Source organism: Boleophthalmus pectinirostris, unplaced genomic scaffold (genome assembly GCF_026225935.1).
Source record: "Boleophthalmus pectinirostris isolate CB_2022bp ecotype Guang Dong unplaced genomic scaffold, ASM2622593v1 HiC_scaffold_17, whole genome shotgun sequence".
Lineage (NCBI taxonomy): Eukaryota > Metazoa > Chordata > Actinopteri > Gobiiformes > Gobiidae > Boleophthalmus > Boleophthalmus pectinirostris.
The window spans coordinates 23,573,387-23,595,514 of NW_026571115.1; the positions used below are offsets into that span (position 1 = coordinate 23,573,387).

The following is a 22,128-nucleotide window of genomic DNA, read 5'->3' on the forward strand; positions in this document are numbered from 1 at the left end:
TGGTGTTTGACAGAATGACATAAAAATTAACCCTTGTTCTGGGTTGTGCAGTGGCACCATCCATGTGTGGCACGCACCTACACACTGAACCAGCAACACCTACGAAGACAATCTCCCCTATCTTACCCTTTTCTCCTCCCCCTTCACGCCTAACGTTGCTGTACCTCCAACCCTCCCCCGTCAGGAGTAGAAACAACAAGCCGCCATTTTGTTTGTGCGGACAGACCGACAAAAACGGGAGAGATAACCGAAAGCAGGAGCGACTCCGGTGAACGTAGAGCAGCCGCTCCGGGCACCTCCGGGGGAAGAGACTGTCCGCACTTTCTGAATGCCTCCAAAGAAAGACAAGACAGGCGTGGAAGGGAAGGGTCCAGTGGGTTATCTGTTTATATGTAGATGTCTGTATGCATGAAAAGGAAATTACTCAAAAAAATCCAAGCAAGGGGTGTTTGCGCAGACGGAGAGGAGAGGCGGAAGAGGGCTTCATACTCTACGAAGGAAACCCTGCGATAAGTGGGATACATCAACATGAAAGATCATTATGTGTCTGAAGAGGAGGAAGCAAAGAGCCCGCAGAGAAAATTGTGTAAATAAATTGCTTCTGGGCAGAAGGGGAAGGTGGAAAGAAAAGCGCGTATAAAGGGAAGGAAAACTGTCCGGATCGACGCGAAAGGGTGCACGGCACTTCATCATTAGGACTCACGGATTTTTCTGTCCCATGTTAATGGTACACCGAAACATGGGACACGAGTAATTCTTTTTGGGTTTTTTAATCAAGACGTTGTTGTCTTTGTTGGTCTAGCTTTTGATAAATGTTTCCTAGCCAGTATATTGAATGATCAACAGCCAAAACCTCAGAGGTGCAGTTTTCCCATCGTTGGATTCGGCAAACACACTAATTGGATAAATCTGACTTATTGGCTATTGGCGCTGTGAATCTTATTCACATTCATACTGTCAAACAAGAATCTAGCTGAAAACTGCATCGATTGCACTGTGACTTTACAAAAAACTTTTGCTTATTGCTAAAAAGTATCCACAAAAGGCTGCAACAACAACAGCAAAAGAGAAGACACTATTTGTTTTAATTAAATAACCGCATGGCCAAACACGCAGTTAAACAGGATTTACATTGTTTTATGCGTGAGGGTATCCTGCAATGCATAATGGTGTGAGGAAGTTTTGGATGCAATAAGTTCTGCAAAGTATGCATATTCTCGTTCGTGTTTTTTGGTGCAAAAAAGTTTTGTGCGCTGTTCTAACCTACAAGATTTGGAGTATGGCGAACACAAGTTGGTACGCGTTGGCTGACTGGTCTTGGGACAATCTGAGCGTCGCACAAGAGGCTACATGAGGTTGATCTACATGAGGTTGATAGAGGGCCGCTTGCTCCACCTTCCCACCTCCTCTTGTTCAAATCTGCGAAGAAACAAAATCTGCAACTGGGAGGGGGTGATATCTGCAGAAGAATAAACCGAGAGGCTGTGAGACAGAGGTTACCGCTGCTGTCTTCTCCCCTACCGTCCCCCAAGCGGTGGGGGAATGCTCACAACATTACAGAAAAGAAAAGGAGACGCGCTTAAGGGGAAATCGAGTCCCCAGAAAAGATCATCACTAATTTTAATTCGTAAAATATGGCCGATAATGTCTTGGAGTCGGGTCCGCCTTCAGCCAAGAGGCCAAAGCTGTCTTCTCCAGCTCTGTCGCTGTCGACCAGTGATGGAAATGGTAAATATACGGCATGCTTTACTTCTGAGGTGATAAAACATAAAACTGAAATGGGTGCGCTAATTACCGTTCTGGTCTACGGGGTTGTAGAGTTATTAAGAAAGTTTGTTTAACACAGTTTTCAAACTATTAAGGTGTCGATTACGCGATTCAGCATTCTGTAATATACCACAGTTATGTTACTGTGGCAATGTCATAACTTGTGGTTTGTGTATTCGCTTGAAGCTGTGATGTTTTGATGTGTTAGCATCGAAAGGCTAACTAGCCTCCGAGTAAAAGATCAATCTCCAAACAATGGAAGAATCGAGTGACCCCAGTTTTCTTCAAGTTATTTAGACACCGCGGTAGTCATTTCACCACACAAAGAAAATGAATGCAGTCATTCCCAGATTGACTGAAGCTATAGTCAACAAAACCATGTAAAATGTATGTCTAAAAACATTTAGGGGAAAGTAACGGGAATTGAGCTAGCGCTAACTAGCTGCACATAAGGTATCCCCTCCACCGGCATAGCTCTGTGCTGAATGACTAGCAAAGACAAATATTTGACTAATGCAACTTGTCATAGAGCAACTTTTCTTATGTACTAAAATATGCATAAACTTGTATTCATAAAGCATGGGGCAGCATGTGCGTCGTGCCCTTAATGTTAGCAGTAAAGACGCACTTCGTTAAGGCACCATTGTGTTTCATTGGCCATTGTTCGACACTAGGATAAAGTTGCGCAAAGGCTCGTTCAGCAGAAGATGCGGTGTGGTAGTATAAATGATGGAAATCGCATTGAAAATTAAAGGACAATGTGGCGTCTCCAAAAGGCACGTTCTGCTGTTTTATAAGCATATGTCCATCTTTTAGTATTCTCATCGACAAAGCCCATTCTTGTCCACCGTCCATTGTCTGCTTCCAACATCAACAAATTGCTTTTGCCTTTGACTTAAAGACTATGACAAGCACATATCTTTATCTCTAAGTTGTTCTAATATATTGATTTTATACAATTAAGGTGCTGCAAGAACCTCTCCCACAATTATCGTATATTAAATATTTTAAATTGTTCAAAATGGTATCATTTAACTTTTTCTGAAAACAAATAATTTATATATCTTAAATGTAGATAAAATGGGGTTATCTCAAGATAAGTTACCTTCTCAGGACCCCTGCTTCGCCAACCACAGATCCAGTGCAAACATCCTACCTGGTGCTGTAGTATGTTTACATACTCCTCTGTGGCTTTTCACTTGGACCTTGCCACGTTTCCTCCTCATGTCTGGCATCCCATCAAACCACAAACCTATGCCCAGGAGAGAGGTTCAGGATTAAAGAGGCTGTTATTTCTTTAACCATGTTTGCAAGTAGTTATTTTCCTTAAAACCAGTTTTTGTCCTTCATAATTAGATTTTGGCTCACCCTCTGACCTGGAGCATGACCTCCCAGACGAGCTGATCAACTCCTCAGATCTGGGAATAACCAATGGCGGAGACTCCATCCAGCTTCATAATAGCCTTGGGGGACATGGAACTGGACTTGGTCTTGCTGCAGGCCAGGAGACTGCTGCTAAACTGTTGCGCACTGGTGCGTCAGCACAGCAGAGTGGTGCTGCACCCAACAGCATCGGACCAGGAACTTCCATGGGTATTGGAGGAGTTGGTGTCTCCTCAGTAGGATCCCAAGCCCAGCAGCAGCCAGGACTAATGCAGCAGGTTAATGTGGCTGGTGGTATGGGAGCTCATAATAGACCTACCATGATGGGAGCACAAAAGGTCCATGCTGTACAGCAGCAACAAGGATTGGTGGGGGGACATCTGATGAATGGGTCACCACGGATGAGTTATCTGGGCCCTGCTGGTATGGGTAGTAATGGTAATCTGTTGGCTGAAACCCTTCAAATGCAGCAAGGGGGACAACAAATGGGCAATGTGTCTCAACCAGGAATTAGACAACAGCAACCTGAAGCACTGAAAAAGGTGAGTGCAATCTGTATCCTTTGTTACAGATTGTCTTTCATGTCTTTAAAGGTTCTATATTATGCATAATTTACTCCTGTGGCATTTAAGTCATGTTAGAACAGTGTTACAAAAAATGTACGTGGAGTTGTGTTTTGTTTCATCCACACATGTTTATTATTAGTCAGTCATGAAGCTGTAGTTTTCAGCTACCATTTAATTCTTGTTTAGTGGAGATTGGCAATTGCTGTTTTTTTTTATTTTTATAGGCATTGTATAGGTCAGTGATATTTAATACAGAAGGAGGGGCAGATAAAATTACAATATAATGTAATCAATATTGAAAACTGTCTCTTGCTCCCAGTCTGAGTGTATGACATAAACACATCCTAGAATCTGAAAACTTCCAGTTCCAAAGCTGAAATTATCTAAATGATTATGATAATGGTGTATAATGTTTAAAAATACAGTGGAGCACATTCTGTATTACCATGTGACATAACAGAGCATTTTGTGTTTGAGAGAACAACTCAGCCTTAAAAATGCAGGATTTGTGTGTTAAATGTGTAAATAAAACAAAACACAACTCTGGGTATGTTTGTGATGAGGAAACGGCATTATGAGAAAGATCAGAAAATACTTTAATGTGCTGTATTTCTGTACATTATTTCAGACAAATGTTGCACATGCAGTACCTTCTGTTTTGATTATCTTTTGGAGCAAAAAAATGGTCAAGGGGATAAAATTAATAGTATGGGAAATGTGCCAAAAATTGACTTGCTGCCATAATGCATCAAAAAAAGTGATAAATTGTCACCTTATACACTGCATCCTTTCTACTTATAAATGGCTGTGTAACCTTTTTGTAGTCTTTAAAAAAGTTATAGACAATAAAACAATATTCTAATTTTGTATATCTCCAAAACAACAATTACTATATTATCCAATTACAGATAAATGTCTCCCACTTCTAATCATGGATATGATGTGCACATGCAAGATAAGTGATCCTTTTGGGTTCAAAAAAGAACTGCAAGAAGAAAGTAGAACAGCAAACTTGAACTTATTAGAATTTTGTGGCATGATTATCACATTCAGAATAGTTTTCATTAACAATCACAATAATTCTTAAAATGTCTAACAGCAGGAAAATTGTATAAATACTGATATTTATAATTTGAACATCGGGTTTTTGGTTAAGGTTTAATTTTTTTTTGTCCCCAGAGGGAAATTTGTCTTGGGTTCATAGTGCTGAAGGTCACATCCACACAATCAGTATAGAATATGGTGGATAAGTTCAATGTTTAAATAACTATCTCAATTATTACAATTATGAAGATTGTTTTTCCACATTATGGGCTTCTATTGTTTTAGAAGGTATATAGGGACTTATGCAGATAAAAAAGTGAATTGTCATCTCTTTGGTGTCATATTGTCAAATTGTTATTTTTCTTTTTTTTTTTTTTCTTCAGTTTTTTTAACAGCTCTATACTCAAACACACTTTGCCCCAGCCTCCTGTTGGTCAACATCTGTAATGCTCTGTGAAGGGCTGGCTGATGGCTTTAACCAGTTACAGTTTCACCATAATAGATATATTTTTTCTTTCTTTCTTTTTTTTTTTTGTAGATTGTTCCAATTACGGTTACATGAACATCGACGTGTCTATATATGTATATGTGTATGTGTGTATACCAAAAGAATTAAGTAGATATTATTTCCTGCACTCATGAAAAATGATATATATATTTTTTTTCTGTAAATAGTTCTGCCGTCTTGTATCCCGCTCTATATGTTAATAGGGTTAGGCAAACTTAGTATTAAAATGTCAGCCTAAACCCTGGTATGTAGAATAACTTCAGCACTATGCATAATTTCTGTGTTAAATCATTGTAATATAATTAATTATTATGTTAACTGACAGAAAAAATTAAGATAAATTATAAAATTGTGTTTTTTTCTTGTATTTATTTAATTGTAATGTGTAATCAATTTTTTTCATTATCCACTGCACAGATGAATATGATGACCAATTCTGCCCCCTATAGTGGGCCGTATGACCAGTCAGCGGGCCAAGGGCTGGCTGGGGGAGGACTGAGTTCACAGCTTCAGGCCAAGGCAGGACTGCCCAACAGTATGCCTGCACAGTGCATCGACAAAAAGCCGGTAGGAGCAGGCATGCCTGGGATGGTAGGATTTAACAGTTTACCTTCTTTCTGTTGTTCGTATTGTCTTTGCATATGGACAGTATTTTGGCTAGATTACACAGAACAGCTGCTGTATTCAGAAGTGCTAATTATCAGTCTAATGCACTTGAGGCTATATTGTGAAATTTATCAGTTTTATTGATGAGAACTGTAATTTCTATTTAATGCTGCACTTGAGTTGCAATGCTGAATTTAAATAATTATGACTAATTAAATAAAGTCTCTTAACACATGCTATTTTCGGACCAGAAAACATATGTTTTGAGATTTGTATTTAAAAATACCTTGTAATCAATCTTTTATAATAATATTGTTTCTGCAGAAGAACTTTTTATTTTGACTAAACAAAAGAGATGGCCAATTACTAGTCAACTGCACAAATTATTATTAGTCTCAAAATCATGGAGGCATACGTATGAAGAAAGGACATTTCACATTTTATGGAGTATTGTGATTGTGTTGAGGTGTATATTTTTTATTTCTAGATCTTTAAATAACAGCAATGCATAGGAATGCCTTTCATGTGTTTTATGTGTAATTTTGCTGTATTTGTGTAAAACAGAAAATGTATTTATTAAATGCATTCATGCATGTTTTTGTTTTATGAACCATTACTTCTAGAGGCATTGATTTGAAACAAGCTGATGATCTTGCTTTTGCTGGTTGCAGGTTTCCCATCAGCAGTCCGCCACAGTTGGAGGTGTGCCTCTTGGGCCAGGAGTGACTGGAGCCCTACAGGTTGGTCTTGGTGCAGGAGGTTCAGGCCCTGGTGTTGGAGCCCCCACAGCAGACCCTGAGAAGCGAAAGCTAATACAACAGCAACTGGTCCTTTTACTTCATGCACACAAGTGCCAGAGAAGGGAACAAGCCAATGGAGAAGTACGGCATTGTAACTTACCCCACTGTCGCACCATGAAGAATGTGTTGAACCACATGACCCATTGCCAGGCGGGCAAATCTTGCCAAGGTAAGTATTAGATTTGATGTTATGTGTGAAGCTTAAGAATACTGTAATATCAATCTTTAGTTACTAAGGTCATATTGGTGGAAAGGGTTTTTGCTTTTAACATACATCAGCCAATCAAATTGCTGCATTTGTTGGCAATTTTTGCATTGAGATGGAGGAGAGATGAGATGAGATTCATTTGACCGGTTAAAGCTAATATTGTCCAGAGCGCACGCGCTGCCGTACATCATTCAAGCCACGCGTCAACACACAATGACAGTCACATGTCAAAACACAGTGACAACCACGTGTCATGGCTTTAAAAAGGCTTTAACACAACACATAAATTTGTGTTTTATCTGCAGATTACTTATAAAATTAGAGACACAGCGAAAGGCTGTGAGAGCAGAGGAGATTAGTGAGTTTAGTGATTGTTTTCCTATGGAGAGAAGTGGAAGAGGAGCCAGTGTTCTGCTGTGCTAAACACTGGGGCTTTCCCTTCCTCTGCTGTAGCTCATGTGCCTCTCCTCACCACAGAAGTGCAAAATACATGTGTTTTCAGATGCGCCGCCACATCACGATTCAACAAATCCCAATCGAGGTTCCAGCAGTTTTGCTGTGCATCAAAATGTCCTGGTGTGCACTGAGACTTTACTAAAACATATTATATTTAGGACCTTACTAAAAATCTTGCTTAGTGTTTTGTTTTGTTTTTGTTTTTTTTAGGTGACATTTATTAATTTGACTTCCTGGTTGGATACAAGCAGCAGATACGATCATTATGATTAGACTAATAAAATAAGCAACAACATTTTTATTTTGTCAAATAAAGGTTTAAACTGCCAGCAAAATGCCTTGCTTGAACATAATTTGTCTCAGCGATTTGGATGGAATTTTCTGTGTTGATGACATTAGGTAGAGGTATTTTGTTTTTTAACTTTGCGCTGCTTTTTGTATTTATTTTTATTTTTTTTACTTGTTTCGACAAACTGCCACTTAACTGATGTAAAATTATTAAATAACCAAGTAATAATCAGAAAGACATAAAAATCTGTCATATGATAATGCATTAAAAGTACATCTTTCCATGTGCTTTCTTCTGCCAGTGGCCCACTGTGCCTCGTCCAGACAAATTATCTCTCACTGGAAGAATTGCACTCGCCATGACTGTCCTGTGTGCCTTCCACTGAAAAATGCTGGTGATAAACGGAGTCAGCAGTGTGAGTATTTGGCATATTCACAAGCAATCTTGATATAAACAGTAAAAGATGATGTCTTACCCATTTTTATCTGTTTATATTTAAAAATCTTTACAGCTGCCCTTAACAGTGCTGGGGTGAGTTTGGTGAACTCCTTAGGTCCAGGTGTCCAAGCTGGACAGGCCAGCTCTCCAAACATCAATCCTACTAGCCAAATAGACCCCAGTTCCATTGAGCGAGCTTATGCTGCCCTTGGTCTCCCGTACCAGGGCAATCAGATGCCACAACAGATACCACAAGCCAACATGCCAAACCAGGGGCCACAGAGCCAGCCTGGCATAAGACCTCTGAATTCAATGGGTGAGTTAAGCAGAAGTTCAAATGATGTTGACAATTTACCCTATTGAATTTTAGATCTCAAACATAGGTTTTATGTTTCAGGAGGAAACTCTCCTGGAATGAATGGGGGTATGGGGCTACAGCAATCGAATCCAATACAACAGGCCAGTGTCTTACCAAACATGTTGCAAAATAGTCTGATTGCACAAAGGTAGGACTACAGTTTTACTTTCATTTATCGCAGTAAAATAAATGTAAAGACTAAAAAAGGATTTCTTTTAGTTTAATGAATGATGGTGTGGGAAACCTGGGTTCCATGCCAACAGCAGCTAACCCATCTTCAACCAGTATAACCAAGCCTTGGCATGAAGACATCACCCAAGATCTACGCAATCATCTTGTTCATAAGCTGTAAGTCTATGTCTTCTAAAAAATGTTGTTGGGAGTGTTGTCTAACTTCTGCTTTGTCCATTGTTTTGGGAGCAGTGTGCAAGCTATCTTCCCAACCCCTGACCCGGCTGCATTGAAGGACCGCAGAATGGAAAATTTAGTGGCCTATGCTCGTAAAGTTGAGGGTGATATGTATGAATCTGCAAACACAAGGGTAAGGTCTACAAGTGTCTCATTCAGTGAATTTTTTTTTTCTTACTTTTACTTCTTTCTACATTTTATATACTTACGGAAGACCTCAAACATATGAAGCAAGACATATGGAATTATCTAGAAAAGAAAAACGTCTTTTTAACTTATTTAAATTCCATATATCTTATGTCATATATTTGATGTCTTTTTTCACACACACATAAAAAAACATGTGAACATGTAATTCAGCTATGTACCTTGAGTTAAAATCATGTTTTTCCATGAACTCAGGCTGAGTACTATCACCTTCTGGCAGAGAAGATTTATAAGATTCAAAAGGAACTTGAAGAAAAGAGACGGACACGACTTCAGAAACAGGGCATGATGCCTGGTCAACCAGGGATGCCACAGGGTCCACCAAACATGGGCCATCCACCTGTGGCTCAGGGACAATCTCCCAGTAAGGAAACATTACTTTTCTTCATCTTCCTTTATAAACACAAGTTTATTTATATCTCTTTTCCCTCAGATGGTCCTCATGCCGATCACTCTATGGTCAGACCACCTGGACCCAATCAGATTATAAATAGAATGCAAAACCCAGCAGGTACGTAATTAATTTATATCATGTACAGGTTTATGTGGACGCATAAGTGTATTTTTCTTTTTTAAAAGAACCCTATTTCTCTCTAGCAATGAACCAATTCAGTCAAATGGGGATGCAAACAATGGGTCAAAGGTCTACACCTCCCCTTTCTCATACGCCACCAATGAACCAGGTACAAATGCACACACACACAATAATCCTTGATACACAATTCTTTACATCCATTACTAATGAATGAATATTGAATTTTACAGATGAGCATGCCACAAATCAGAATGGGTCAGCCCAATACCACACAGTTACAAAACCAGTACCTCTCTTCACCTCAGTTCCCTGGATCAAGTCCAGGCCTTGGTTCTGCTGGATTGAGCCAGTCTGGGGTGCAAATGTCAATGGTAACAATAATTGGATGTAGTGAGTACAATCGTGTTCAGTTTTTGTTTAAATTTTTCCATTTTCTTATGTTTTATTTCAGCAAAGCCAAATGTCAACAACACCTTCACTCCCTGCCAGCAGCCCTGTAGCACAACCTACTCCCCCTTGCCCCTTAGCGTCTGCTGGTGTTAACAACGCTGTGCCTCACCCCAACCTCCCTCCATTGTCTACTCCAAACCAGGCCAACGCCAACCCTCACTGTGCAGCCATGTCCACCAACTCGCCCTCACCAGCACAAAGCCTAACGCCTCAGCCTCACCAAACTCCCCCGATGTTGCCTGGTTCTCAGACACCTACGCCTCACTCCCCTCACACACCTCAGATGCCTCAAACACAGCAGCTGCAGCAAGTTTTACAGTCTACATCAGAACAAGGATTGAATGCTGACAAAACCTCTCAGCCACAGCTACTGGGAGGTATGGCTCCTCCAACACCCAGCCTCCAGGACAGTCTGACGGCTGCAGCGCCAACAGAGAATGCTCTAGTCTCTTTGCAACCACCAAAAACCCCTGTAAGTATGTTTGCCAAAAAAAAAAGTTACTTTTTAAAGCGTACCGACATTGTTCTTATTCCCTGAAGCTTTCACCTAAGGCTGCGCAGACCACAGAAGATCAAGAATCCTCAACCGCTTTAGATGGCATCAACACCGAATCATTCTCTCAGCCTCCTACCACAGATGACCAAGGCCCCAACCATGAAGATGCTAAATTGGAAGTTTCCAAAAAGGAAGATCCAGACAAGGAAGAGGCAGAAACTGAAGATGAGGACAAAATGGACACGGACAAAGGACAGCCTGATTTGAAGACGGAAGACAAACCAGATGTAAGAATTATTTATTAAAGGTCTTTTTATAGACCTAATGGGGTCTTTTTAATCCTTTTAAACACAATTTAGTGATGAGTTTATCAAACCTTCTGTATCTCTGGATGATATTGTGATTGTTTTGAATAATAAAAAACTCAAATCTTTTTAGTTTTTTAGTGCCAGAATACTGGAATAGGAGATCAAGGAGATCTGCTGTTCACACAGCAGAGCATTAAACCACCATTATTATGTTGTTAAATACAGAAAATCATGTATAATGTTCATGAAAAGCGATATAGTTGGTGTAGTTAACTTAATATTTGGTTGTGTTTTTTTCTTTTATCTGTTTATAAACATGCCTCTGTCTTGTAGATAAAGACAGAGAAGACATCTGGAGATGAATGTAAAGATGAGTCAATGGAAACAACTTCATCTGTGTCTTCTACGGGAGCCGAAAGTGAGGACAAGAAGCCAGAGATTAAGAAGGAGCCAAAACAGGAAGAGGAATGTTCAGGGTCAATGGCTAACAGTAGCTCTCCAGCCAGTGCGCAAAGCAAAAAGAAAGGTAAGTCTTAATTTTTGGGGAAACTTGCAATGATTAAATAGGTTTTTGTGAAGTCCTGGCACTTGGGAAATTTTTGTGGTTAGAAATGCTGAGCTTGGAGTCACTCGGCCTTGTGAATATTGAATCTGTTACATTGCCCCTAAAGTTAAGAGTTCATCTTTTGCAGTTTCACCATCAAGAAATAAGGATATCTACAAAATAGTCTAATCTTGTGTTAAACCTGTGTTTTATCTTGGCAGTTTTTAAGCCAGAAGAGTTGCGTCAGGCTCTGATGCCCACTCTTGAGGCTCTGTACCGGCAGGACCCTGAGTCCCTACCCTTTCGTCAGCCGGTGGACCCCCAGTTACTGGGAATACCCGTACGTATTCGAACTAGTAACAAAACTAACCTGGTAAGGGATTGCACTGGCTGCCATTTTGCTTCAATTTATGTAAAATTAGAGCTTTATTTTTATTCTTTAATACTATAATTTATTCATAAATATAGTTAAACATTTGTTTATGTCTGTTGTCAGTGCTGCATTATTAATTTACTGCATGTTCTAAGCTAAGAAATGCAATCATTGTTGTCATTTCTTAAGCTTAATGCCAGCTTGGAAAATTAAAGCAATGACCTTGAACATTTAATCATCTTAAAATAACTATATTTATATTTGCTGATATGGTATCTGTACTTTGCATATTGCTAGTCCTATGTTCACCAGTCTTGCTTTTATTTTTCACTTCATCTTGCTTAGTTTCCATTATTACTATATTTGCATTTTGTTAGTGCTCTATTGCGTTCTCTCCCGTCTTGGTATTAGTAGTGCTAGTACTAGTGTGTTTGCTTAAATGGCTGTGTGTTGAGGTGGGGCAATATTCAACAAATACTAAACCCTTTTTATTTCACATTCTAAAACCTTATTGGTTATGTATAGTTAAATGCAACAAATTGTTGTAATCCCTGTTGCTCTGGTGACATGGAAACAGGCCTTTTTTTACCCATTAAATTAGGGTGACCATATTTCCGTTTGTGAAAACCTGGACACCTTACCGGGGGTGGGGGGTGGGGCCTCGACATTGAGCTACTCTCACCTCTCAACCTGTGCACTTGGCCTCTCACGTGTCCCGACCGGAACGGAAAGAGGAGAACTTCTTGTATAAGTCATTGTTAAATGCACATTTGCGCTTCGGCATGTTGCAGGCTGACCGACTGTCCTTCTGAGTGCACAGAAAGCTATGAGAGCCGCTCAGTTTAATGGAACCAATGAACGGTAATGAAAACCAAGACATTTCCATCACTTTAAAAAAAAACAAAAAAAAACCCGGAGCCCAGGACAGGATGCAAAAAACAGACCGGGGAAAAACAGACGTTTGGTCACCCTACATTAAATGTATTTTAACATTAATCCGTCCAGAGACTGTGGATGGAAAAATTAGTATTTTGGCACATGAAATATTTTCTTTTTATAAAGCAAATGTTTGGGTACATTACTGCTCATCACATCAAATTAATTAATTAAATGTATGGTACATTTCCCCACCTCACCATGGTTAGCTTAGAGCTGCTATATTGATGATGACTGCTTACCAATTCACTTTGGTTTGCTTGTTGCCATTGCCCCGTTTTTCTTAGTTTTGCACCCTCATTGTCTCTGAACAGCTCTTACAGCCTTTCAGAGCTTCATGTCCAATTCAAGCATTCATTATCAACCACACAAACCATAATTCTGTGATTGCCAAGATCAGGCATCATTACATTCTATGAATGTGTAATTTGCTTTACATGTTGGGTGCAAAACACAGAGCTGAAGGGCAGAAGTTGTCATGTCTTTCTGTTTGCACGTGAACCTCTTTTCTGCAGTGCTCAACATCATTGTCCTCCCTGCACCCTCTTCTCTCCCTCTGGTCCTGCCCGGTTGCCTGCGACTCCTTCACGATGACGACCTTACCTTTTTTTCCCATTGACCATTTGCCTTGGGACCCTTTCGCAAAAGGACTACTTTGACATAGTGAAGAACCCTATGGACTTGTCAACTATCAAGCGGAAACTGGATACAGGACAATACCAAGAGCCGTGGCAATATGTGGAGGATATCTGGCTGATGTTCAATAACGCTTGGCTTTATAACCGCAAGACATCCCGTGTTTACAAGTACTGCTCCAAGCTCGCCGAAGTGTTTGAGATGGAGATAGATCCTGTCATGCAGGGTCTTGGATACTGTTGTGGGAGGAAGGTAATGATGAACCCTTTTGTTTGTAGAACTGGAAATCCTTCTGTTTTTGATAACAGAAGAATTCATATATAGGGTAGTTTTTGAATAATGATTTCATTTGTCACATTTAGCATGGTTTTGGTTTGGCAGTATTGCTAAAATCCCATTGACTTGAACCATGAAGTAGTACATTTTAAGTGGCTGTAGACAAAAATAGTACCTTTTTCCATTTTGACAAGTTTTAAATATTTTTTATGACAAAGCTTGACCGTATTTTGCATATACTAACAAGGCATTTGTATTTATTGTTGCAGTTTGAGTTTTCTCCCCAAACACTATGCTGCTATGGAAAGCAATTATGCACCATTCAACGTGCTGCTTACTTTAGCTACCAGAACAGGTAAGGACTGTCGATATTGGAAAGAAGACTTTACACCTACTATCAAAGTTCACCCACTTTAATTTGAGAACATGCAGTCACTGAACTGTCTATGACCTTAAATTAATCTGTACAGCACAACCTTTAGCAAATCCAGTCCCAGATGAATTTGGGCATTATCTTCTTTTATAAATTATGAAAAAGGATGATGGGTCTTTGCTGCTTTAGTGTTGTGGTTATTAATCCTCATTTACCTTTTCATATCCTGAGAATATTATCAGCTCCTTCTTCCACAGCTCTTTAGTCTTGTGTGTTCCTGTAATGTTGTATTGTTTACCACTGAATGTCTATGACGCTAATATTGCCTTGCCATGCCTTGGCTCTCTGTCCCTGTTGGTTGTTGTGTACATTATGTCCCTTCATTCTCACTTGCCTTCATTGTCTTGATCAAATCTGTAACAATTTATTTCACGCTTTTTATGTATTCTCATTTTGACCCTTCCCCTCCCTTCTCTCCCTCCTTTTTTAACGCTTGTGATGTCTGCATTGGCCTGCTTTGGTGTGACCAATCATCCGCTCCGAAAATTTATGCATAAAATCAAAACACCTGCCCACAAAAAAAAATCTGCATCATGACTGGCTGCTGCTGCCTCCTGGCGACGACCTTCCTTGCCCTCTGTCTCCACTTCTGTGCCCGCTCCCCCGGCCTGCCCTGCCCTGATTGGCAACTGCTTCTCCACGCCCTCTTTGTGATTGGCTGTGCTGATGACAACGGTGTAGCTCACCAAAATATGGGCTTCTTGCTGACAGGTACCACTTCTGTGAGAAGTGTTTCAACGAAATCCAGGGTGAAAGTGTTTCCCTGGGGGACGATCCCTCTCAGCCACAGACGTAAGTACTAGCCCACACCACCAATACACACAACTCTATTGGTAGTAGATCCTTTACAATTACCATGTTACCATTATTTTTTCTTCAAAAATATTATTAAAGTTTGCTCAGAAGGTGTAATGTGTCTGTATTAAGTTGCTGAATTCATCTAATTCTTTTTGTAGGTCTATAAACAAAGACCAGTTTCAACGCAAAAAGAATGACACCCTTGACCCAGAGTTGTAAGTTATTTTTAAAAACTACTTCTGTAATAGATTTGTTAAATTGCAATTTTTTTCCTGTGTAGACATTACACTTTTTGAATCACTTTTGTAAATATTCCTCATCCAGGTTTGTAGAATGTATGGATTGTGGACGAAAAATGCACCAGATCTGTGTCTTGCACAATGAAACCATTTGGCCAACAGGGTGAGTCCATTTGACTCAAATGTGTACTGCTGAGTGCAGTTACAGTAACATTTCAATAGAAACAATTTAGCATATCTTGAGGATGACCTGTTGACATAACAATGTTGATGTAGGTCTTGTTTTTTTTTTTCTCCAACAGTTTTGTTTGTGATGAGTGCCTTAAAAAGGTTAATAAGACAAGGAAAGAAAACAAATATGCAGCCAAAAGTAAGTCTTGTAAATATTAGAGGATCATTTTTTTCATTGTATCTCCCATTGAAAGCTCTCTTCCTTTCATAGGACTTCCTCAGACTAAATTGGGGAATTTTTTGGAGACAAAAGTGAACGACTACCTCAAAAGACAGAATCACCCTGAATCCGGAGAGGTCACCATTCGAGTGGTGCATGTCTCTGACAAGATGGTGGAGGTCAAACCTGGCATGAAGTCCAGGTATGAGCAATCTTTGTCATTATTTGTAATTCCTATACATTTGTTATATTTTGTTATTAACATTTTGAGCCTGGTTTGTTTTCTCTAAAGGTTTGTTGATAGTGGAGAGATGGCAGAGTCCTTCCCCTACAGAACAAAAGCTCTGTTTGCCTTCGAGGAGATTGATGGAGCAGAGGTGTGCTTTTTTGGCATGCATGTCCAGGAGTATGGATCAGACTGCCCCCCTCCAAATCAAAGAAGGGTTTACATCTCATATCTGGACAGTGTGCACTTCTTTAAACCTCGTCACCTCAGGACTGCTGTATACTACGAGATTCTTATAGGCTACCTGGAGTATGTCAAGAGAATGGGGTAAGAGAATGCCACTGTGCATAACTGAGGTTCATAGTAAATGTCCATGTTTCACTCTTTGTCCTTGATGAATGTTAGGTATACAACGGGGCATATTTGGGCTTGTCCTCCCAGTGAAGGTGATGATTACATTTTTCACTGTCATCCGGCTGACCAAAAGATCCCTAAGCCAAAACGTCTTCAGGAATGGTACAAGAAGATGCTGGACAAGGCTGTTGCAGAACGCATTGTCCACGATTACAAGGTGAGATGTAATTAATGGCTTTCTGTTTGATGTGATCTCATTTATGTATTGTAAAGGGAGCACATCTTGCACATAGTTTTCTGAAATTAAAACTGCATAGATTTCATTGTTATACTTGCATACTTGAGGTTCTGCTTTTGTATCCTCTAGGATATTTTCAAGCAGGCGACAGAAGACCGACTGACTAGTGCTAAAGAACTGCCATACTTTGAAGGGGATTTCTGGCCCAATGTTCTTGAGGAAAGTATCAAAGAGCTGGAACAAGAGGAGGAAGAGCGAAAAAGGGAAGAGAATAGTACCTCTAATGAGACTACAGATGTAAGATGAAATCAACAATAGATTAAAGCTTGTTAATTTTGAAATGAGGAAATCTTAACCTGTTAATATCTCACATTTTCAGGCTGCAACTGGTGACAGTAAGAATGCCAAAAAGAAAAACAATAAAAAGACGAGCAAGAACAAAAGCAGCCTGAGCAGAGCAAACAAGAAGAAAGCAGGAATGCCCAGTGTTTCCAATGACCTCTCCCAGAAACTGTATGCCACTATGGAGAAGCACAAAGAGGTACCACTCTGTTCAACTAATTTTAATCTATAAAGGAGCATATAACTGCAACAAGTCCTTCCTATGATATAATGTTGTTAGAATTTGTTACATATCTGTTTTAAACTGTTAGCCACTGTGCACTTCTCCAAAAGATGTTTCCTTTTTTAATTATTATTTGAGTACTTATTTTTAAGCTGCATTAACTATCCAAGACCCTAAAATCCTAGAGGTTCCAAAGCCAGATATTAGGAGGTCACATGTGCACATACTTTGACAAAATGGTGAAATTTGTTATAAATTATCTTGACAACATTAGGATGACAATGAATTAAACATTTTATCATCTCAGAAAACAAAAAATATTATTTATTTTTCTCCATATGTTGCTTTGTGTCATTGTGTGATTGAGGTTACCCTCTCTTTTCATGTTTTTATGGAATACTTCTGGATGTCTCTGGGATAACATGGACTTTTTCTTATAGGTATTTTTTGTCATCCGTCTAATTGCTGGACCCACTGCCAATTCTTTGCCACCAATCACCGACCCAGACCCCCTGATGGCATGTGACTTGATGGATGGGCGGGATGCTTTTCTCACACTGGCCAGGGACAAACACCTGGAGTTTAGCTCTCTTCGACGATCCAAGTGGAGCTCTATGTGTATGCTGGTGGAGCTGCACAACCAGAGTCAGGACCGCTTTGTCTACACCTGCAATGAATGCAAACACCACGTGGAGACTCGATTCCACTGCACTGTCTGTGAGGTCAGAGATGCCAATCCATTTTACTCTTATTTGCTAGATTTTTCTTTCATCAAGCCACAACTGTTTAAATCACTTTTGTGTTCTCTTAGGACTATGACCTGTGCATCAGCTGCTACCACACTAAAGGCCATGAGCACAAGATGGACAAATTGGGGCTTGGCCTAGATGATGACAGTAACAACCAGGCAGCTGCCACCACCCAAAACCCTGGAGACTCCCGAAGACTCAGCATCCAGCGCTGCATCCAGTCTCTAGTCCATGCCTGCCAGTGTCGAAATGCTAATTGTTCTCTGCCGTCCTGTCAGAAGATGAAGCGTGTAGTTCAGCACACAAAGGGATGCAAGCGAAAAACCAACGGGGGTTGTCCTATATGCAAGCAGCTCATTGCTCTTTGCTGCTACCATGCCAAACATTGCCAAGAGAACAAATGTCCAGTCCCATTTTGCTTAAACATCAAACAAAAGCTCCGGCAGCAACAGTTGCAGCACAGACTGCAGCAGGCACAGATGCTCAGAAGACGGATGGCCAGCATGCAGCGAGTGGGACAGCCCACAGGAGGACCACCTGGTGCCCCTTTAGGTCTCCCATCACCAGGAAACAATAGCACAGCACCCAGCACTCCCACATCTGGCGGCACTCAGCCTCCTACTCCTCAGACGCCCACACACCACATGCAGCAGGGTGTGGGCTCAGCACCTGGAGTGCAACAGCCTGGGGGACTGGCCCCTCAGGGCAACATCACACCACAGCAGCACCATGTGCAACATCAGTTCCCTCAGATGAGTGGTGGGTCTGGGGGCATCATCAACTCCCCTCAGCATCAGAATGGGGCTGTGAACTCGCCCCAGCAGCAACTCAACACTTATGCTGGCAGACCTCCAGGCTCATCCCCCATGCACCAGTCCCAGGGCAAACCTGGCCTTGGTACTGCTACACCACCCCAACAAAAGCAGCAAGTGGGAGCTGTGACAGGTAGTATTGGTCAGCCACAGAATCAGCCCTCTTCAGGACCACCACCAGCTGCAGTAGAGATCGCTATGAAGATCCAGCAAGTAGCAGATGCTCAAAGAAAAATGGCACTACAGAGACAGGCACAAGCGGCCACCAGCATGATGCCCTCACCTGGACACCATCAACAGGCACAAAACCAGCAAATGAACATGGGAAATGCCTCTGTTCCTGGGATGGGCGCACCCCCTCAAAACCCGGCAGCAGTTGCAGCCCGCGCACACATGGATCCACAGCGGGCCCAAGCGGGGATGGTGGGAGGTCAAATGCAGCAGCACTTTCAGCAGGGTAATATGCCCACTCAGCTACAACAACAAAGAATGACTGCTCCACTCCAAAACCCCTCCCAGCAGCAGGTGTGGGCAGGACAAGGTATGGCTCCCCAAAGGCCGATGATGAATCAGATGGGTCATCCTAGCATGATGGCTGTGCAGCAGGCCCCAATGCAGCAGGCCCCAATGCAGCAGCAGCAGCAGCAAATGCAGCAGCAGCAAATGCAGCAGCAAATGCAGCAGCAGCAGCAAATGCAGCAGCAGCAGCAAATGCAGCAGCAGCAGCAAATGCAGCAGCAGCAGCCAATGCCGCAGCAGCAACAAATGTCACAGCAGCAGCCAATGCCGCAGCAACCAATGCCGCAGCAACCAATGCCGCAGCAACCAATGCCGCAGCAACCAATGCCGCAGCAACCAATGCCGCAGCAACCAATGCCGCAACAACCAATGCAGCAGCCTCTCATGAACATGGCCCCACAGCAGCAAGGCACTGGAGGGGCCATCCCAGGAGCTGCTGGAGGAAACATTCCACAGGGTGCTCTGCAGGACCTGCTCCGCACACTGCGCTCTCCAAGCTCTCCTCTCCAGCAGCAGCAGGTTCTCAACATTCTTCGATCCAACCCTCAGCTCATGGCTGCCTTTATCAAGCAAAGGGCATCCAAATACAAAGGTGGGCCAGGAGGCCTTCCAGGACTACCAAACCAACCAGGGGGGCCAGTTGGAAACAGTATAACAGGAGGTGGCTCCCAGCTGAACATGAATGCTGCAAGTGGAAGTCAGCCAGGCATGCACATGGGAGGAGGTCAGAACATGGCTGCCGTGGCACAGCTCCAGCAACAACAGCAACAGATGCATCAACCAAGACCAATGCTCAGCAACTTGCAACCGCAGCCGGTGGGAGCAAAGGGAATTCCGGGTCCGGGTCCACAGATCGCCAACCTCAACAATCCCCAATTCAGAGAGATGCTCATGAGGCGACAGTTACAACAGCAGCAGCAGCAACAGCAGCAGCAGCAACAGCAGCAGCAGCAACAGCAGCAGCAGCAACAGCAGCAGCAGCAGCAACAGCAGCAGCAACAGCAACAGCAACAACAGCAGCAGCAGCAGCATAATCAACAACAGATGGGAATGAACCACAGTCAGTTTCATCAGCCTCCACAGCCACAGGGCTACATGAACCAACCGGGGATGCAGTCTCACATGGGGCAGAACCAAGTGAGCATGCAGCAGTCCACTGGACCCTCTGGTCAGACATACCCAAACCCTTCTCAGCAGCAGGCAACAGCAGCCCTACAGCACAGGCTACAGCACCAGCTGCAGATGCAACAGCAGAGTGGCATGGGTGATGGGGGGCCAGGTGGGGGGCCAGGTGGGGGGCCAATGGGTGTCCCAATGGGTGTCCCACAGCAGCCACAGCCTCCTCAGAGTGGCCTACCACCATCTCAGGCACTGCTCCAGCAGGCCCTTCACCAGAGACTTCTCCAACAGCAGCAGACCCTTGGCCCTGGAGGGTCCCCAGCCCCGCACAGTGGCCCTATGAGCCCCCAGCAGCCATCTCCACATCCCCATTTGCAGGGACAGGCACTGCCCACATCTCTGGCAAACCAAGTCCGCTCCCCTCAGCCCTCTCCGAGACCTCAGTCACAGCCCCCGCACTCAAGCCCATCCCCGCGCCTGCAGCCCCAACCCTCTCCTCATCACATCTCACCTCAGGTACAAACGGGGTCTCCACACCCCTCCCACCTGAACCATCACCCTGGGATGGGCCCCCCTCCACAGCAGCAGGCAAACCAGCATCCGCAGAACTCCATGGATCAGTTTGGCATAGACCAGAACGCCATGATGTCCCAGTTGAATAGCATGGCTGGTCTTCATGGGACAGGGGCCGCTGGTCAGGACCCTCTGGGACAGAACATGAACCATAACCCTTTAGACATCATGTAGGAACTCTACTGAACTAGGAGCTCTGCGCACAAAACTGCACTCACCGGGACAGTGTTATTGTTTAACTTAGCCTTTTTATACTATTAAATGTTATTTAAGATGTTTTCAATAAAGATGCATTGATCAGAACTTCCTATGGGAGATGAACAATAAAGAAACCAGTCTTTAAGTAGGTTAAAATAAATGAAACGTAAGTTATTGTTAATATATTTTTGTTATATATTATGAACAAAGTGGACAGTGGTTTGTGTAGCACCCTCCACCTGCACATCTACAGATTACAAAAGGAGTTATTTTTGGGGAGCGGGTAGTTAATGATTACTTGACTTTTTAAGCAAGTATTTTTAAGATATTAAACTTGGACAAGAATTTAAGTATTGATTTATTGCAAATAACCTTTATTTTTTTCTCCTGGTCTGTTTTTATTTGACAGAGTGAGGTGAGATTATCAATGTAATTTGAAACATGATGCATATCTTTTTAAACTTGTTTTTGTTAGCTTTATTTATTTTATTATTTTTTTTTTTATTTGGTGTCACAAGTGTTAATGTACCTTGCGACTGCTACACTTTGTATAGAAATATATTTTTGTTACTGTTGCTGAGGTGGGGGTTAGTGGATATTTCTTTACACTTAAGATATATTTAGATGAGTTGAGAATAAATTACCTGTCAGTGTTTTACTGCAGCAGTTGGTCTGCTGTGAATTCTCAGATCTATCAGGATGCCAAGTTTTCTGTCATGCCTACATGCAGAGCCCTCTCCCCCGAATGTGTGCACTCTTTCCTTATGGACACTTAACGTGGAGCAATGGAGCCCTGGGGAGGGGGGATGCAAACCTGTGTGCCTGTACCGTTTTCAGAACATGGGCTGGGATGTGGATTAGAATCTTTTAGTGTTTTAAACTATTCTGCTGTTTCCAGTAAACTGCAGAGTTTGATCCAAATTAACTGTGTTGCACAGAACTGAGGGGAAAGATGAGGTGTTGGTGAAGAACTCACTTTCTGCCTTGATACTTGCTGCTTCCTTTTGGACTCTGAACCTCCCTCCAGCCCCTCATCCTCCTCTATCCCCACCTCATTTGCGTCTGCTATGAGTTTAATTTAACTTTTAATTTTTTTACTGTAAAAAGTAAACTGTGGATTTAAGTAATGTTTTTATAATAAAAGTAAAATGTACAATACTTGTGTGTTCTGACAAAAATTTGAAAGATGATGGTAAGTGCGCTGCAAAACTATGTCAGTAGGTTTGAATGGGTCATTTTTACAAAGGGCTTACCTGATGGATGCAGATATGGTGGAATCAGTGGTTATATTTTAAAGCATTGCAATCAACATACTTCTAAAC

General features: G+C 42.0%; 1 protein-coding gene across 6 annotated transcripts; it reads left to right on the top strand.

The window, feature by feature from the left end:
• Positions 1–203: 203 nt before the first annotated feature.
• On the top strand, positions 204–21,964 carry LOC110162399 (histone acetyltransferase p300-like). 6 transcript variants are annotated; one of them, XM_055152367.1, is made up of 30 exons: positions 204–1,728; positions 3,124–3,692; positions 5,686–5,859; positions 6,546–6,843; positions 7,929–8,042; positions 8,139–8,381; positions 8,463–8,571; positions 8,643–8,771; positions 8,847–8,964; positions 9,234–9,402; positions 9,472–9,549; positions 9,618–9,721; positions 9,804–9,944; positions 10,025–10,495; positions 10,564–10,806; positions 11,161–11,353; positions 11,593–11,744; positions 13,329–13,568; positions 13,862–13,947; positions 14,737–14,817; positions 14,982–15,038; positions 15,148–15,225; positions 15,365–15,432; positions 15,505–15,655; positions 15,746–16,006; positions 16,085–16,250; positions 16,401–16,568; positions 16,651–16,812; positions 17,277–17,558; positions 17,648–21,964. In XM_055152367.1, exons 1-30 carry the CDS (start codon positions 1,635–1,637, stop codon positions 20,780–20,782), a joined length of 8,334 nt encoding a protein of 2,777 aa, XP_055008342.1. In that variant the 5' UTR covers positions 204–1,634; the 3' UTR covers positions 20,783–21,964. The 6 variants fall into 6 exon arrangements, with proteins under 6 accessions (XP_055008342.1, XP_055008346.1, XP_055008343.1 ...); XM_055152371.1 differs by having other exon boundaries at positions 11,593–11,711; XM_055152368.1 differs by having other exon boundaries at positions 10,576–10,806.
• The last annotated feature ends 164 nt before the right edge of the window (positions 21,965–22,128 follow it).

Coding starts and splice junctions, on each gene's coding strand:
- LOC110162399 (XM_055152367.1), top strand. CDS start 1,635: ATGGCCGATAATGTCTTGGAGTCGGGTCCGCCTTCAGCCAAGAGGCCA. Junction 15,039..15,147: donor GACACCCTTGACCCAGAGTT/GTAAGTTATTTT, acceptor TTCCTCATCCAG/GTTTGTAGAATGTATGGATT. Junction 17,559..17,647: donor TCCACTGCACTGTCTGTGAG/GTCAGAGATGCC, acceptor GTGTTCTCTTAG/GACTATGACCTGTGCATCAG.